The sequence below is a fragment of the Moschus berezovskii genome, chromosome 7 (assembly GCF_049115385.1).
Source record: "Moschus berezovskii isolate FMDL1 chromosome 7, NW_MosBer_1.0, whole genome shotgun sequence".
NCBI lineage: Eukaryota > Metazoa > Chordata > Mammalia > Artiodactyla > Moschidae > Moschus > Moschus berezovskii.
This window is the reverse complement of record NC_142466.1, coordinates 71,403,282-71,421,610: the sequence shown is the minus strand read 5'-3', so window position 1 is coordinate 71,421,610 and position 18,329 is coordinate 71,403,282. Positions and strand designations below refer to the sequence as shown.

The following is an 18,329-nucleotide window of genomic DNA, read 5'->3' as shown; positions in this document are numbered from 1 at the left end:
ACCAGGAAAGTCCTAAATCAACAAACTTTTAAAAACTTAACTACCCGCTGAACACTTCATATTGAATTAAAAATAAATGTGAAACTTATGATTTGGTGCTCCCTGTATATTTCGATCACATGTGAAAATAAGTATATAACTATTAAAGGAAAAATCAATCTAGTGTGGTATACATATTACAACTTGGGAAACACTGATTAGCTAAAAATTACTTTCTCTTTAGATTTCTAGTGTATTACAGTGCCCTCTACTTTGTGAGATCTTAATTCTCTGTTCATTTTTATGGGGTTATAACTGTTCTACTAAGTTTGTTTCTCAGGATGGTACCTGGGTGTTATATGACATTCCTGGAAGTATCTCTCTTTTGTTCTCAGTTTGGCTACAAAATTTTAATGCCATAATTCTTAATCAACAGGATTATTTATACATTGTTCCATTGTTTTCTGTCTGAGCCAACAGTAATATCACAAACGAGAACTCCAGTGCCAGTCTGAATCTCTTCCTGGATGAAAGTTTATAGGATATACTAACCTTGGAATTCTGAAATTTCACCAGATATGCCCTTGGGTGAATTTTTTGCAACAATTTTTCCCAGGACTAATGAATCTCTTCAATCCATAACTAAAACTCTTTCAGCTCAGGAAATCTCCTTTCATTATTTTGTTAACTAATATTTCACTTCTGTCCATTCTCTTATTCTATGACTCCTGCTATATGAACATTGGGACGTTATATCTATCACTCTATTTTTATCTCATGAATTTATCTACTTCTCTGTGTTCTGAGAGGACTATATTAATTCTTACGAGTTTACTGATAATTCACTAAATCAGTTTTCAATGGTATATATACTGCAGTCCTGTCTTATTTTGGGCTCATACAAGTATGTATTTTATTTTCAAGGACTGTTTCTTGTTTTCCTAGTATCCTGTCTTATGCTTCTTTTATCCTCTGACATTTCACTGAAAAGCAAATTTGAATTTTTCAAACATTTGCTCCTGTTTTCTGTAATAATTCTTTTTAATAAAAGCCATTGGCTCTGAATGATCTGCTGGTTCCCTTTTCGAGACTGCTTAATCTTCTCAGATGACTGGAGACTTGTCAAATCAAATATATGTTGCTATTTATAAGTATGAAAGCCTGTATTGAAAAGGATGGATAACTCTTCTGAGTGTTGCAGCAACCGCCCAGGTCACCATGAGCTTCCTTTCACAGGTCCCAGAGTGTCTTTGCCTCCAGCCCCAGCTGGCACAGTGCTGTGCAAACCAGCGTCCCAGGACAGACTCACAGGCAGGCCTTGCCTTTGCGGTGGTTGTAAGATAACCAATCACACCAGGTTCACTTCTTCCAGGAAGTTCTCGAGGCTTCTGCCTGGTTGATGTTGTTCTTCCTTTGCAACAGTGGTGTTTCAGAACTTTTTACCTCCTCTTATTTTTATTAATTTTATCGCTTCAATGAGATCTGGGAAAGTTATTGTAAGCTCAAATTATTATCATGAAATAAAAGTTGCATGGCTTCCCGTTAAATGAGCCTGATAAAACAGGCTCTGTGGTGCCAGCCCACAGACCGCTGATTGCCAGCACTTGTATCTCTCTGCCTGAGAGCTTTCTCTGGCAGTCAGAGCCCACCGTGACTGAGCACAGCAGGTCAGATGTACTGGAAGGTAATGCACTCTACCTTTCAGTGACTGCTGTGGGTTGGTGTATAAATACCACAGCTCCTTGTCCCTTAGGTGGGAAACTCTGAGGTGCCTGTCCTACACTGAATCCTAGAGTTCCTGAAAGGAGAGGATTATCTGGTCACTCCCAGCAGAGACTAGATGCCACCTTTAAAGCCTGCCTTCCTTTCCCTGTCTCACTTCCACATTCCCCTATCCGGTGTCCTGGAATCACCTCCCACATAAACTACTGTCAAATGAATCCTCATCTAAGAAGGATGCCAATTCCAAACACTGACAGTGTGGCAGGTTTTTGAGAAAGATGTCTCTCCTGGTGTAGAGAATGAGTTGGAAGGGAGAAGCTGTGGGCCAGGAGATCAGCATGATGGGAGATGCAGTCCTACAGAAGTAAAAGCAAGCTCTTTATCTCAAAGGAGGACCAACATGTGCAGCAAAGCAAGACTCCCCAGAGAGATCTTTTTAAAAATACTTTGACATTTAGAAGACGTAGCCATCATGGAACGAGCCATAACTTGCTGAACTTCCTCGCACCTACATTACGTTGTAATATTATTTTTGCTGTTATTACTAAGAAAACACTCAGAAAATATCCTGATTAGTGAATAAGCAAATGACTCTTAGGCTGCTGGTTGGCTGGTGGCACCATTCCCTGAGAGAAGGACCAGAGGAGAAGGAGCAAGTCTGGAGGAAGGGGTGGGGCATCTCCTCTATGAACATATCAGGTAACAGGGCATTCCGGGTCCTGCTGGGAACTAAGGGTGCTGGGTAGGCTTCGGCAGGGGAATAATCAGATTATCTCACAGTCATTATGGCACATGCTCCTGTCAATCTGAAGGAATCCAGCCCCAGTGCCAGAGTGGAACCGTGGAGCCCCTACTGGGACAGATGATAACATTTTAGTTGTAGAATTAGGGGGGAAATGAGCAGAGGGGCAGGGGAGCCAGGACACCCAGGGGCTGGGGACAGTGGATATTCATCAACAGGTAACAGCTGCACTAGTGTATACAGGTTGAGTCAGAGCCCTGGGCTTGAAGGCAGAGAAACCAGATTGGAAGACACCACCCTGCAAGTCTAGAGAAAGGGCCCCCAGCTCATCTTGAGAGACATCTGGGGCAGGTCATAAGGACTGTCAGCATTTACTGGATTCTTACTCAGGGTCACAACCCCATTCCTAGAGCTTCCAATAACTTAACTTAATGGAGAGTTGTTTCATTTACTACCTCTATGTTACAGATGAAGAAACTGAGCTGCAGGCAAGTGTTGAGTGTAGGGTATGATTTTCAGTAACTTGCCTATGATTACATGGCTGGTAGGTGGCAGAGCTCAAATTCAAACCCAGACAAAGGCCTGTCTACATTCAACTGCCCTGTAAGTTAAGAGTACGGATGGGAGGTAAAAGGGGAAATCGGCCAATGGAGATCAAAGAGCTCTGAGGAGGTGCAGTGGTGTCTTGGTGACTCAGAAGCTCAAGGAATAACCAGAGAGGTACTCCTCCATCGATGGGTTAGGCGAGAATTGCACACATACACTTGTCAAGGTCTTTGAGGATTTGGAGGAAGAGAAGATACACATGGGATTTGAAACCATCTGTGGCAGAATGGGCTTGATGGATTTGAATAGTAGGGGCACCATTTATCTTGAAAGTGAGTTAGTTGCTCAGTCATGTCCAACTATTTGCAACCCCATGGACCATAACCCACCAGGCTCCGCTGTCCATGGGATCCTCCAGGGAAGAATACTGGAGTGGGTTGCCATGCCCTTTTCCAAGGGATCTTCCTAACCCAGGGATCGAACCCAGGTCTCCCACATTGCAACCAGATTCTTTATTGTTTGAACTACTGGGGAAGCCAATCTTAGCATCTCCAAATTTAAACATGGTTCTGGGTGAAAAAGCATTACTGAAAAATATCTCTGGATGGATAAATGAACAAGCAAAAGGCCTGTTTGATCTTTCTCAAACATAAAACTGATCCCAAGTCTCAGCTTCTTAAGTCTTCCAAAGGTGCTCTATCAGTAGCAGGATGAAGTCCACACACCACACCCTAGAATTCAAGGCCAGTGTGCCATTTACTACCACATCCCCCACCCTCGGCCTTTTCCTGTTGTTGGGTGTTGGGATCTGTCTCTCTCTCTTTGGTCTTCTTAACCTCCTGAGCCCTGTCTTCTGGTCACTGCAAACCTCCTTCACATTTTGGGTGGAGGAATAGTTTTTCTGCACAACTCATCTTGGGTGGAGCTGCCAATCGCAATCAAAGGCACACAACATGAGTGGGACTAAACAGAATTCTTTCTGGGAACTAATATAATTCCAGACAGGAGACAGAGTCTTCTCTTTTCTCTGAGGTCACTCCCTGGGGTGCTGGGATAACGTAAGCCTTGAGCTGGGAATAATCCCTGCCACATGAAGGAATCTTGTTCTCACCATAAGGAAGCCACATATAGAGAAAAGCAAAAGCACAACAGACAGACAGACACACACAGAAGGAAAAATAGACTAAGTGACATTGCTTGAATCTCTTGGATTCCGTCTTTCCTTCTGGTTTCACAAGTCAATACATTCCTTTTTGTTGGTTGTTCATTTTTTGGCTTATGCGTTTGACTTGTATTTCCTTCACTGATCAATATTCAGCTGTACTGGACTGCTGACACTCCCTGGGGTCCATGCTGTCTCCTACTTGCCCTCCCTACAGGTTCAAGCAACACAGTCCGAGCCATCTAAGTGCAAGGGTGCAGGAAATTTGAGAGTGACTCTTGTGATCCATTCTCCTCATTCCCTCGGTTCTTCTGCAGGCACCACCATGTGGCCACGTTCAGGTTGGCCAAGAGCTTGCCCTGCACTTCCCGCTTCGTGCTGTCTCCCATACCTCCCATTCCTTGCCAGTCTCTCGGCTGCTTTGTGCCCTCCAGAGTCTGCCTCCCCATGGGACCTGATGTGGGTGGATGTGGGACAGCTGTTTCTGTCCTTCTGCTTCTGGACAGGGGACTGTGGATGCTGTCAGCTGCAGACCTTGAGAGTCCACAGTATGGGCTCAGAGCAAGTATCCCAAGACCTCTCACACTGTAAAGTCTAACAAGTGAGGAGTATCTTCTATGCCATATTATGCCAGAGAATGCTAGCCTGCTCCCCAGACTTGCAGGACACTCAGGGGTAAAGTGAAGGCTGGAGACCTTTCAATCTTTGTGTTTTACTTGTGTGACAAGATCCAGGTGTTAAAAATGCTAGGTTTTCAGAGGAGGAATCATGATAAAAGGTTGGCAGGTTCAGAGGAGCAGGGGATGTCACAGAGGAAGCAGAATCTGCACTGGTTGTTGGGGAGAGGGCCAGGCTAGACCTAGAGCAGCTAAGGCTTTCCCAAGATGAGGCAGGGCATGGACAGCAGCCCCACACAGGGGTCTGTATGGCTCACATAAGTGATCATGAGGGCCTTAGGCTGGTGGCCTTTGGCAAATGACAGGAGACCTGAGGTTCAGTGAAGGGCCTTGAATACTAGACCCAGGCTTTTGACTGTCACTCTGAGTCTAACCAGGGCTGGGGTTCATTCAAGGCCTCTGCTGGAAGGACAGTTGGTCATACCCTCCTTCAGTGCACAAAGCGGACTGAGGAGCCAGGGCACGAATGTCAACCTCCTTCTTGGGGTCAGCCCACCTGTCCCTCCTGTGGCCCAGGACCTCGGCGGGCTCTGGCTAAAATGGATGGGACAGCACCTTCACTTCGTGACCTCAGCACCTCCCACTTCCCTCCTCCTGCAGCCCCTGTGCACGCCAGGCACCCCACCACCCGCCCCAGTCACTGGGTGGGTGTGTGAGTCCTCAACAGTCCACCTCTGGGTCTTTCCAACCTATATGTGTCTTTAGCCCATGACTCAGATTCCCGCCACTCTTTCATGTTCAGTTCAGTCGCTCAGTCGTGTCCGACTCTCCGCGGCCCCATGAATCACAGCACGCCAGGCCTCCCTGTCCATCACCAACTCCCGGAGTTCACTCAAACTCATGTCACAGAGTCGGTGATGCCATCCAGCCATCTCATTCTCGGTCGTCCCCTTCTCCTCCCGCCCCCAACCTTTCCCAGCATCAGAGTCTTTTCCAGTGAGTCAACTCGTCGCATGAGATGGCCATGTAGGAAGCCCCTAAGTGGAGGTCCTGGGCTGTCTGCTTTTTTTTTTTTTTTTTGTCCTCCACTTCCTTCCTACCTCACGGAAAATTAGGTTGGATTCACTTTGCTGAGTTTCTGGACCAGCCTGTCTGAATGGGAGGAAATATCCTGGCATGCTACTTGCCTGGCGATTCTATTTCTTCTGTAGCATCAAGCCAAGAGCCAGAGAGTCACAGCCTAGGAACTGAGAGGGAGCAAAAAGGCAGCCTTGTGCAGTTGCTCCTTGAAACGATCCTGGGCACTGGAGTGAGACAGACCCTGGGTGTGAAATCAGCCCCACCACTCAGCAGCCTTGTGACCTGGAATAAGTGACTTCCTGAGCCTCAACTTTTTAATTTTGTTTTCATTTGTAAAGCAGAGATAAAAAATACTTACCTTGCAGGTTATTGGGAAAGATAAATGGGACTTATGTAAGTCTGATATTTAGGAACTGAGAGCTGACATTACTTATTTGATCTCAACCTCCTTGAGAGAAAAAGGCAGATCTGCGCAAATCATGTGTTGAGATACAGTTGATCCTGTTTGTCACACTGGGACTCTTCTGCGTGCCCCATGCTGCCCTCACCGAGTGGAAGACAACACACAGGAGCAGAAGAGGATGATGGGAAAATCTTCCTGTTTTCTGATCATCTCCTGAAGGGACACACAAGTGGCAGTGACAGGGTTAGCAATCCTGCCTGAGGGCCACTTCCACATCAGTGATGAGAAATAAAGGAACCGAGGGGAAAAAGTCAAACAGAAGAAAGCGCCTGGAAAAGATGTTTTTATGTTCACTTATTACATGGAAAAAAAAGAACCAAAGTATACAGCATGAAGATATATGTGTCTCAGAAAATTTATCCTCGTGAACCTGTTTGTTCAAAAGGAGTTATAATTCAAGAATTGCCAAATGGAAGTCATAAAATCAGGGTGGGGATGGGGAAAAGGGCCACCAAGGGAAAGGAAGTAATTTTGTGGTATTTCTTCTCTAGTTTCAGATCATTGGGAACTTAAACTTTTCCAGCAAGTCATTCATGTAAACAGATGCCATACTGAAATATGATTGTGTAAAAATATAAAACTCCTAAAGTATGATGGCAATAATATTTTAGGGAGAAAACATTAAAGTCTGGTAATATCAGAAAATACAAATAAGATCATTTTGAGCAGTTCTGTCTATATAAACAGCAGTTGCAAACAATGGATTTATATTAAAGAACAAAGTGTTTGGTCTGCACATAACTTAGAAAGGGGTAATATTTCTAAACACTGACTTTGTAAGAAAACATGAAGGACATCTTATACTTAACAATGGTTAAAAGGAGGAAATCACTTTCTGAAGGATGCAGTGGGCAGAATGCCAAGGCCTTTGTTTTTAACCTGCTCTTTTTTTTAACTTGCTCTTAACCGTGTTGGGATGTCTTTACACTGCATGGGGTTTCCTGCAGAATCTAGCACCAATAGATGGATCAGATTTTGTCTTTGATCTGAGTCCTTTATGTCTTCAGTTTTGAGTGTATTGAGGTATGTTTTCTTTGGTTGCTGTTGTGACGAATGTGTAATAAAAACCTAATATTTACAACACTTAAACATTTTAGATTTCAGTGTCAACTCTTCACATAAAAAAGTTGGAAAACTCTTAAGAAGCATGGGAAGGTTGTTACTTCCTCGCATCTGTCATGAAACTGTTTTCGATACACAGCACAATTAGCCTGTTAGCACAGCTGTATGCTTTCTGGTCCAGAATCTTCCCCGTGTTCAGCGGGGAGGCCAAGCCCATGACTGCCATGTCGGCGGTTCTCCACGCTTCACAGTATTGATCCACAAGACGGACTCCGTGGGTGCTAGAGCCATGCCAAACGACCTTCTGGGGCCTACAAAGGAAGTTTGTTGTGTTACTTTTTGAAATGACCCTTCTTTGTGGCATATCTTGGCGAGGAAATCCGCCTAAGTCTAGTGAGTTAAGTCAAACTCCTGAACTCTCCAGGGTCTGACCGCACATCACTTCTCTGTCTTTATCACTGTTTCCAACTTTCTGAACACACTGCATTCCGACCATATCCAGTTTCGACATGCTCCGAAATCATACTCTCTACATGAGTCCCCTTAGTCAGGAATGGCCTCACTTCCATTTTCAGCGATTCCTTGTCATCTTTCAAAGTCCATTAAATGCCCCATCTTACAGGAAGCCTTCCTTCTTCTCACTGCTAAGGAATGATGATTATTTCCTCTGTGCTTCTACCATCTTATCTGTTTCTTCATTGTCCAATGACAGTATCATGTCTAGAATGGTAGCTAGTCTGTGTCTGTCTTCTCACAGACTATAAGCTTTGAAAAGGGAGGAGCTGTGTAGGTTTATTACTGTGCCTTCCAGGCCTGGCATACAGTAGACAATGAGGAAAGACTTACTGAGTTGTTGTATTCTTAAAAGCATACATAATTTTCAAAGAATTAGAATGCAACTCAGAGGAGAGGGTTAAAGAATCACCAACAATAGCATTACTTACCACTAATTAAGTGCCTACTGTATACTAGATATTCTCACACTTACATTTTTATTCTCACAGCATTATTATGGTATGAATATGATTATTCTGCCCATTTGACAAGTGACGCAACTGAAGCTCAAATAGTGAAAGTGCCTTACCCAAGGTCCCATATAAAGTTACTGGACCTGAGTCTCCTAACTTCAAGGCCAGGCTCTCTCCAGGGCCTCTGGCTGCCTCACTGGGGTTTTATCCAGCAACATCTCAGAGGAGTAGCTGATAAGGGCATCCCATTGTTAGACTGTTTCCTAAAGTTGTCTATCATATGATATACTTCAAAGGCTTCAACCTCTACTTACCAGGAAGGATCTGCCATTACATCTCGGCCATCAAAGGAATATATTGGAACGTGTGTATTGAACTGACCTCCATGGCCAGAAAAAATTGAGTCCCAATTATTAAAAAGTACTTGGCCCTGTGGAGACAAAAATGCTACATTAGAATCATTATACAAATAGCTTGCAAGTATTTATCCATTCTTCAAAGCTCGGAAGCCCCCAACTCTAATCCCATATCCCGGGCAGAGTGAGAACTTGGGAAATACTTTGATTTCATGATCTATCCTTGGAACCCTTTCAGCTTTATGGTCTTATTTCTTGAGGTAATTTCTTTTACTATATGTGCATAATGTCTCTTCCCCATCAAAAGTGTGTTTTAGGTCTTTATTTTATTATTGCTATTTTAAACACTGTATAATTATATGAAAGTGAAAGTGTCAGTAGCTCAGGCATGTCTGACTCTTTGCGACTCCACAGTCAGTTCATGGAATTCTCCAGGCAAGAATACTGAAGTGGGTTGCCATTCCCTTCTCCAGGGATCTTCCTGACTAGGGGATCAAACCCAGGTCTCCTGCATTGCAGGCAGATACTTTACCATCTGAACTACCAAGGAAGCCTTTATAATTATATACTGAGCTTCAAATTTGTGCTAATATACAAATGGGTGAGGCTTCCTTGGTGTCTTAGATGGTAAAGAATCTGCCTGCAATGTGGGAGACCTGGGTTCAGTCTCTGGGTTGGGCATGGCAACCCACTCCAGTATTCTGGCCTGCAGAATCCCTATGGACAGAGGAGCCTGCTAGGCTACAGTCCATGGGGTCACAAAGAGTTGGACATGACTAAACGACTAAGCACAGTACAAGTGGGTGATGTGGAGATGAATCTCTTACTCCTTTTCCTTCAGTTATTTGTTTTCTAAGAAAACAAACAATCTGAGTGGGTGAAATGGTAGAACAAACCCTTGGAAGAGGTGATAGGAAGTGCTGTGTGTGGGGTAAGGATGAACTTGCCAGGCTCAAGCTTCCAGGTTGGAGTACTGGGATCACAGGGACCAAAGGGTCTCAAAGTACCTTTAAGATCTGGTTAGGAATCAGGACCCCGGATATGTGTGAGCAGCAATAGAGCTGCTCTTCTGTAGCCTTAAAGGAGTAGGCTATTTCCGTTGTGTAATTGAAGGATGCAGTGAGGCCCTGCCTTGCCAGTGAACAAGGGCACAGAAATGCCTGAGGGTAGCAAACCAGGGTGCAGGACAGGGTGGCTCTGGTGCCACTCAAGCAGTTCTCTACAGCAGGCACCCTTGGGTGGAAACAAGAGCCCTGGACATGGGGATCAAACAAACCAATTCCGGTTTATAGTTACTTTGAGTGAACTGTTTCTCCCTGTAAGCCTTGGTTTCCTAAAAAACTGATAAAAGAATAACTCCCATTTTTAATGGAAGTATCTATTAGAACAGATATGAAGTGCTTTGTAAACAAACAGAAAAAGCTATATGAATAAGAGAGGTTATTACTATCCTTCCTGTTTGCTCCAAGGGTCACAAACCATCTAAGCAGGAAGGGCTATTGCAAATATAAGGGAACTGAGGCCCAGAGGGGAAAGGTAACCCACCCGAAGTCACACAACTAATCAGGGCCTCGAAATAGCACACTTCTGAAGGTGTTAGGAGTGGCAACTGCCTTTAGTCCTTGTAGAGAACAGTACATCCAGGAGACAACAGGAACCATATTTAGTTTTACCTTGAGGTTCACTATGGGAAGGCTGTATCTCTCTGCTTTTCTTACAACTGTGGAGAGATCTTGCAAATGGGAGGATAAGAATGCTCGGTAGGTGGACAACAGTCCTGCAGCCCTGGCCTGCTGGAAGCACTGGAAATCAGCTCGAATGTCCCCAGAAAATGGAGTGTTCAGAGCAACCAAGTGTAGCTGCAAAAAGTGAAAGAAAAGACAGTGCAACTGGAGAACTGATAGCAAACTCCAACTCCCATAACCATCACATGTTCCTAATAAGATCCCAGACTTGCTGCAATGGAAGGCACGCTAGAGGTCACCTTATTCAACCTCTACCTGACACTGGTTCCCAGCCCAGGTGTGACCATTTCCAGTGAAGGAGAGCCCAGGTTTCCCAAAGCAGTCTGGTTCAGCAATCTGAACGGCTCTAACTAGTAGACATTTCTTATGAAATGTACGAGAAAAGCAAACTAAAGCACTTAAGAGATCTGAATTCAGCCTTCTGTTGGAGACCTCTGGGTCTGCCCTTCATTGAGTTTCTAGGAGGTTTTTAAGCTGGCTTTGGTCCTAGATCTCAGAGGTGCATCAAACTATCTGCTTCCTGCCCTTTCTTCCACCTCCTGAGTAGGTCTGGGGCTGATCCTGGGGGACCAGAGGAAAAAGGCCTTGAAAGTAGAAGGTCGTGACATTTATTATGAAGACTGTTGGGATAGAGTCTTAGAAACCAGGGATCATATAATAATTCTAGCCTCACATTCCTGACACCTTGGCCAGTAGCCTAAATAAAAGCCATTCCATAATCTTATTCCTCCACACCTTCTCTCCCCAAACCCAGCCCTTCTTTCCCAGCCCTTTCTGCTGTAGCCGCTGAATCACATTTCATAATCAAGGAGCAGTCATCCCCCTCCTCAACTTCATGTCAGAAGTAACTTTTATTTCATTAGCATAGAGCTGGGGAAGCACAGAGCTGGTGCAGGACCTGGGCCCAAGTCCCCAGGGAAGAAAAATATCTTAAACCTGTCTTCCTCTTCTTATATTTCTGAACACCGCGCCACATGAGGGAAGAGGCCCTGTGGTCTCATCACCTTCCAGACACTGTGCTTCTGGGGACTACACCCAAGGGCAGGCACAAGAGGCCTCGATAGAACGAGCTTTCCTAGGGGACACCTAGGAAAGGGGCAGTGGTGAGAGGGGGATTCCCTGCCACACCTCTAGCCCCATCACTACCACTTCTCCCTCTTTAAGGAGATGCAGAAAAAGGTCTGGAACCGTGGCTGCTTCTGAATGTGGGATTGGGGGCTTTCGTGTTCTCATGTTTCTTTATCTTTAACTGCTGGAACATTTCTACAATGAATAGCTATCATTTTTATGAAGACAATGACATTTCAACAATCAAATGCTAAAATAGTTATTTTGTGGATACTTATAGTTTTGTAAAATTATAAGTGATTATTTTCTTCTCCATTCTTCTTATTCATTGTCTAGACTTTCTAAAATGGATAGGTATTGCTTCAGAATTTATAATACACTGTTTAAAAACTTTTTGTAGCTACTGCCCTTATGTCTCCCCGTATAGCTAAGCTTTGAAGGTTTACCTATTCTTGCTTCTCTGTTTCCTTACCCCCCACCTACTCTGCCACCACCTAGAATCTTGTTGGCGTCCCTCCATGCTACGGAAATGCTCTTCCCTAGTTTCTCAATTTGAACAACACCTTTTAGCTCTTTCCATGGGCCTCCTGGCAGCATTTGACACTGTTGGCTTCTACCTTGCTTGGCATTCTTTCCTCTCTGGCAAGAGCTTCTCAGTTTCCTTCTCATATTTCTCCAGTCAGAAAATTTTATTTTTGCTCCTCACAATCCAGTCTCTCCTCACCATATAGATTCTCTTTTAGAAATCCTTCCATCCCCAACACAACAGCCATGGCTTTACTGAAGACTCCCAAGTCTGCATTTCCAGACTAGACCCACTGCAGGGTTGCAGACCTTCCGACGCTGCTTCCTTCTGGGGGTCTCCACTCAGGAATCCTACAGGTACTGCAGACTCGCCATGCCCCATAGGATCTCCTGCTGGGCAGAGGGCAGCACTACAGGAAATGCGCTCCCGGTGCCTGCCAAGTTCATGCCTTGTGCTCTGAAGAGTGTCCCCACAATACTTGCTAAAGAGTTGCCTTAGGCCATTCAATTTCATTCTCTTGGCTGCTCTCGATTTGGCTGGGAGGGAGTCGGAGCCATGTGGACTGCCTCTCCCAAGACTCTGAATTGAGCCAGGTAGTACTGGGCCCTGCAGCTGTAAGATCACATAGAGTTGGGGCCAGGATCAGTGCCATGGCAACCCCAAGCTGTGTGCAAGCTTTGCAGATGTAAACTATGTCTGTGTCCTGGGGTGGGGTGGAGAGGAGGCAGGAGGAAAGACCTTTGCAGAGGCTGGTCTGTAGAGACGGTGGAGCAGACTCAACAGGGACAAGAGTCACAGGTCTTGTTGTACTTCCTGCAATTGAGGTTCCGGCAATTATCTAAACACACTGCATACCAAGCATGGGGCCCGGCACATGGTAGACACACTTTCGGCATCTGTAAACTCATGAGTCGTACTTACCGCAGGTCTGTCGTAATTGACATTTGAAAAAGATGTCAGTGAAAGTTGAGGCTGATGAGGCTGTTCGGTAAAAAAAGAAAACAAACAGTCCTGAACATGCATTCACTCTGTTCTTTACCATACATTAAGGTACAAGTGCACTGTTTCTTAAAAAGCTGTCTTAAACAGTTCACATGGTCTTTGGACCACACTTAACCGAAGAATTTTATGCATGAACGAAAAATGATCCTCAGAAAGGGAGCAATATTCTCAAGACTTTTAGAAAGAGCACTGAACCAAAAAGCAGAATTCCCATGTTTTACGAACAACTCATTCACTTCACAGAGCAAGGCATCTCTTCAGAGCCTCAGGTTCCTCACGTGCAAAGTGGGAAGATAGTACCTACCTGAAAGGGTAGGTGTAAGGTTAAAACAGTGGACAATGCAAGTTGTTAATGTTCTAATCAGGTAAGGAAGTCTCAGCATCAAATATTAAAGGGTTCTTCTAGATTGCTTATGCCAACCATGTTTTCACAGATCAACAAACTGATGCCAAGAGAAGGCGAGTCCCTTGCCCAAGAGGATTCAGCTGTTTCACGGGAATGGCAGGTCTCCAGCCTCTGGGTCCAGCTCCACCCTCCCACCCCTACCCGCCCCCGCCCTGCCCCTGCCATCCAGTGTGAGAACGTTCTTTTGGCACTTGGTAATTTCTGGGCTTCTGCCAGATAGTGAACCCTGCAGGGCTGGCTGTCTGGAGTCAGAGAGCTTGATACTGGATGCCAAGGGGATTCAGTCAGTGCTGATGAATGAAGGAGCTAGAAGTAAGGCGGGGAGAGGACTCACATTGCTGGAAAGTGCAGGGGGAGGAGGGCTGTCGTCCGGAATGGGAATCAGTTCTCCCAGCTTTAAGGAAAAGAGGATGTTGAAAATGAAACATCAACTGGAAACTGTTTGTGCATTTTCAAATCAGAAAAATGGCATTTACAGGCGTAGACTGTGATTTTTAGAGGGTACCTGCAGGCAGCCTGTTAAAAGGAGTTTAAGAATTACCTGTAATTTTTTCCAACCATCTTTGACCCGAATGAAAAACTCGGTGCTGTCCTTCAGGTAGATGAATGTCCCTTCTATGACCAAATGTGCTTTCTGTAACATGTCATCCATGTTGCTAAATGTTGTAACCTGTTAGGTAATTTTAAATACCAAACACTGTGGTTACCATTAGAGCAAGGGCACGATTTGAAAGCCCAGTCTCTTTGTAAAGTCAAATATGAGCCATCCCCTCACAGTCAATGAAAAGGTTATTGTGCCACAGAGAGATATATAACTTCATCAAGAACCAAAGGACTTTCCTTTTGATCAAACAAAAACATTACCTTGAAACATAAATCTCATTTACAACAAAAAAATTAAACAAAGAAGATAATATCCTGTGAGTTTGAAGACATTTAAAAACTGATGCTAAAGCTGAAACTGCAATACTTTGGCCACCTCATGCAACGAGTTGACTCACTGGAAAAGACTCTGATGCTGGGAAAGGTTGGGGGCGGGAGGAGAAGGGGACGACCGAGAATGAGATGGCTGGATGGCATCACCAACTCTGTGGACATGAGTTTGGGTGAACTCCGGGAGTTGGTGATGGACAGGGAGGCCTGGCATGCTGTAATTCATGGGGTCGCGGAGAGTTGGACACGACTGAGCGACTGAACTGAACTGAAAAACTGTCAACAGAGCTGGCTCTGTTGGGCATTGGTATTGGGAAATCATGGGTAGGTTTTGCTGCTTCCATTTGCATGAGTTGCACCGAGGCACAGACATTGTTACATGTGTTATATTAGCTCATGCTGCTCCTTACAGGGTTTCAAAAGTGTTTCCATTTGGTTTAAGAAATATAAACAAGAGAGTGGCTCTAACTAGGTCCTGAACCATTTTTTTTTTTTGCCTGGCTGAGTAGTTCCAATAATAAATACATAGAAGAAAATAAGGGTCTATAATTTCTCTGTCTAGACAATTGCCAAAGGTTAGAAAATCATCTTGTCCTCTCTAGGCACAGACATAAAAGCAGGAAAAATCTATCAAGAAGTATCAAGTCTCAGAGAAATATCAGACAAGGAAACTCTTATTTTTCTTTTCAACTGAGAAAGATTATAAAAACTTAGTTTTTGCCTAGCTTTGAAGATAATGACTTTGTGCATTCAAATGACCCAGACATCCCCCAAAGAAACCAAATTTCATCAACTGTTGGACAGTTTTTCATCTGGCAGCCCAAATTTCCAGCTAAAATCTATCAAAGACCAATGTACATTGCTAGGACTCCTGACATCCTAATGAGGCATTTGTTCCTCTTTCTGTGCAGCACAATAGTCTCCGTGTGCCATACAGAGTAAGGCGGTCCACAGGGTGATGAAGGTACAAGAGACACTCTTGTACTTGTGTTTTTTGATGGAATACAATTGGCTCTTGTGGAACCTAAATCATAAATGATTTTGTTGTCTGTATCATTTTACTTACTAAGTCATCCAAAGAGATAATAAATGTGTTTGTGGAATTATACCAATTCTGTTGTCATGGAGGCCCAACTCCAACATAGAAGGTGTGCCAGCCCCTAAATACTGCAGCCACAGTTCTAAACAAACTCATCCAAAGCAGAAGGATAAAGACTCCCTGATGATAATACTGACCAGGTTTCTGGATCCGGGAAGCCCTGGTTGTCCTGGAGGGCCAGGTGGGCCTGGAAGGGCCACAGCTAAGATAAAGAAGGAAAGAGAAGTTACAGAAAAGCACACTGTCTGCAAAATGCCTCTGATGTTAGCCGATTACCGAGAGAGTGTTCACCACCTTACTCACAACACTGCAAATGTTGCACCTTGTAACCGAATCTTGGGAGCTCGGTGCCCAGCTTATGACTCAGCCACATTTGGCTGGCTTAGGGGAGAGCTGAGATTCTTAACTGTAGCCCTGAATGAAGTCATGCCTAAGACGTTCCAGTTTTGTAAGTGAATACATTTCTTTTGTTTCTGTTGTTTGTATAAGTCAGTCTGAGTTGAGTTTTCTGTCCCTTGCATCCCCAAATGCCCTGATTCACACAACTTACTTGTCCCAAGAAACAAACAGGTAATTACTGAACAGAGGAAGAAGACTCAGAAAAAAGAAAAGGTGCCAAGCTACAAGAGGGCAGGGTAGGGCAATGCCAAGCAACAGGAGGGCAGGGTAGGGCAGTGACAGGGCCCTTGCCTTCCAGCCAGAAGACTGAAGACCCTGATTTGTTGGTTCTCAGCTGTGTGAGCTTGGGGAAGTAACAAGTTCTCTGAACCCCAGCTTCATCAGTGAAATATAAACAGATATTTCTTCTTCACTAGCCTATGTTGAAAACTGAGAAAAACACAAACTAGGAATGTGCTTTGCAAACTGTATAGTATCCACCCAGAGATTCCTAGCTTTTGAAAAGCCAAAGTGCCCTTAAAAACCAGATCAAGGCCCTCTCCCCTAGGATAGAGATACACATATACACACATACACACACACACGTAATTTTCTACTTAGAATGTTAGTGGGACGATAGCTCTCTGAGGCACATCCTTGAAATTCCTAGGAGTTTATGGTTCCGAAATGAATAGCCCTTACTTTGCTGCTGCTGCTGCTGCCAAGTCGCTTCAGTCGTGTCCGACTCTGTGCGACCCTATAGACGGCAGCCCACCAGGCTCCCCCGTCCCTGGGATTCTCCAGGCAAGAACACTGGAGTGGGTTGCCATTTCCTTCTCCAATGCATGAAAGAGAAAAGTGAAAGTGAAGGCGCTCAATCGTGTCCGACTCTTCGCAACCCCATGGACTGCAGCCTACCAGGCTCCTCCACCCATGGGCAAACACAAATATCATTAAAGCTATTTTGTTGCTCTCCATCTTTCTAACCTCCTGTTTCCCCTCAAAAATCTACAAAACTCTTGGCAGGGTTAAGGATATTTGTACAAGTCCCAGTAAAACTTGGGGCTTCCCAGGTGGCGTTAGTGGTAAAGAACCTGCTTGCCAATGCAGGAGAAGTAAGGGATGCAGGTTCAGTTCATCCCTGGGTCGGGAAGATCCCTTGGAGGAGGGTGTGGCACTACACTCCAGTATTCTTGCCTGGCGAATCCCCATGGACAGGGGAGCCTGGCGGGTTACAGTCCATGGGGTTGCAAAGTCAGACACAACTGAAGCGACTCAATTCAGCACAGTAAAACTACCACATGAGATTTTTCAGGTTGTGCACACAAGCCTGAAGTTCTGACACAGGACCTGAACATTCACACACAGGTGGTGAAGGTCTCTAGTGGGAAGAGTGCCTGAGGACTTGGATTTGGACCCCAGCCATGCCTCTTCCTAGCATTTGTGACCTTGAGTTAGTCTCTTAACCTCTCTGAGCTTTGCTGCCTTCATCCATAAAATGAGTTTTATAATCTTATCCATTTCATCTTCCTCCTATGGTTGCTGTGAAGATGAAATGGGATAATGGATATGGGACTGTTTTGTAAACTGTGAACCATCATATATTGCGTGAAGGGTAATTCTTTCCAACGGAGCAAGGAATCCTGGGGCCCCTACTTTAGGGCTACTGTGGACAACAGAGTCTCTGCATCCTGTACTCACCATGCAATGCCCCTCCACCTCTTGCAATTCCCTTCTATCCCTCAAGGTTGTATGGGCACCTATGGGACCAGCATCCCTACCTGCTCCTGAGAGCTTCCCCTTCACCTCTATGACCATTCAGGTCCACAAGGAGCTGCCATGTTCTCATGTGATCCCACCTCCTAGCCACAGGTGACTGGTCCAAGGTTGGGCATCTGGCCCAGGACAGGTCAGTCAGAATCTGTCCCGAGAACATCCCTATGCCAAGGCTTTTCAAATGAAAACTGAGAAAGGAGGCCAAGATCTGTAGATGACAGTGGAAGCTGTAGGTTGTCGGTATTTCCCACCATGCAGAGGATGTGGTCTGTGGTGAAGAAGCATGAAGCTGAGCTCAGAGAGAAGCTTAGCAACAGACAGCGACAGACAGAGAATCCTCACAGGAACTGAATCCCTGTTCTGGCTGTATCTGAAGTCTCACTGCATGCCTGCCCCTCCCACAAACTGATTGTTCACCCCTCCTTCACATGCAGTAAGCTTCCCTGCTACCTGAACTAGTTTGAGTTCCATTTCTGTCGCTTGCCCCAAAGTCACTTCCTGTGTAAAGCTCTCCCAGATGCCCCAGACATTGTAGGTCTCTTCCCAGGTGTGCTTCCACCACACCTGGCTCATGCCGACCCAAACAACAAAAACTGAGGTATTCATGCTGTTACTGCCACTACTGTTATTTTCCACCATGGGCATAGTGGAAAGAATGTAGGCTTCAGAGTTACTCTGACCTGGGTACTGATTTGGGTC

At 45.0% G+C, this 18,329-nt stretch overlaps 1 protein-coding gene across 1 annotated transcript in view; it reads right to left on the bottom strand.

Moving 5' to 3' along the window:
- Positions 1–6,537: 6,537 nt before the first annotated feature.
- COL15A1 (collagen type XV alpha 1 chain) overlaps positions 6,538–18,329 on the bottom strand; it is a 105,474-nt gene continuing 93,682 nt past the window's right edge. Inside the window, exons 35-41 of the mRNA XM_055427133.2 lie at positions 15,614–15,678; positions 13,986–14,114; positions 13,779–13,838; positions 12,958–13,017; positions 10,371–10,556; positions 8,656–8,771; positions 6,538–7,684 (exon numbers count right to left, since the gene is read on the bottom strand). Coding sequence (XP_055283108.2) covers positions 7,471–7,684; positions 8,656–8,771; positions 10,371–10,556; positions 12,958–13,017; positions 13,779–13,838; positions 13,986–14,114; positions 15,614–15,678 — 830 coding nt within the window. The 3' untranslated portion in view covers positions 6,538–7,470. The remainder of the gene's footprint in view (positions 7,685–8,655; positions 8,772–10,370; positions 10,557–12,957; positions 13,018–13,778; positions 13,839–13,985; positions 14,115–15,613; positions 15,679–18,329) is intronic.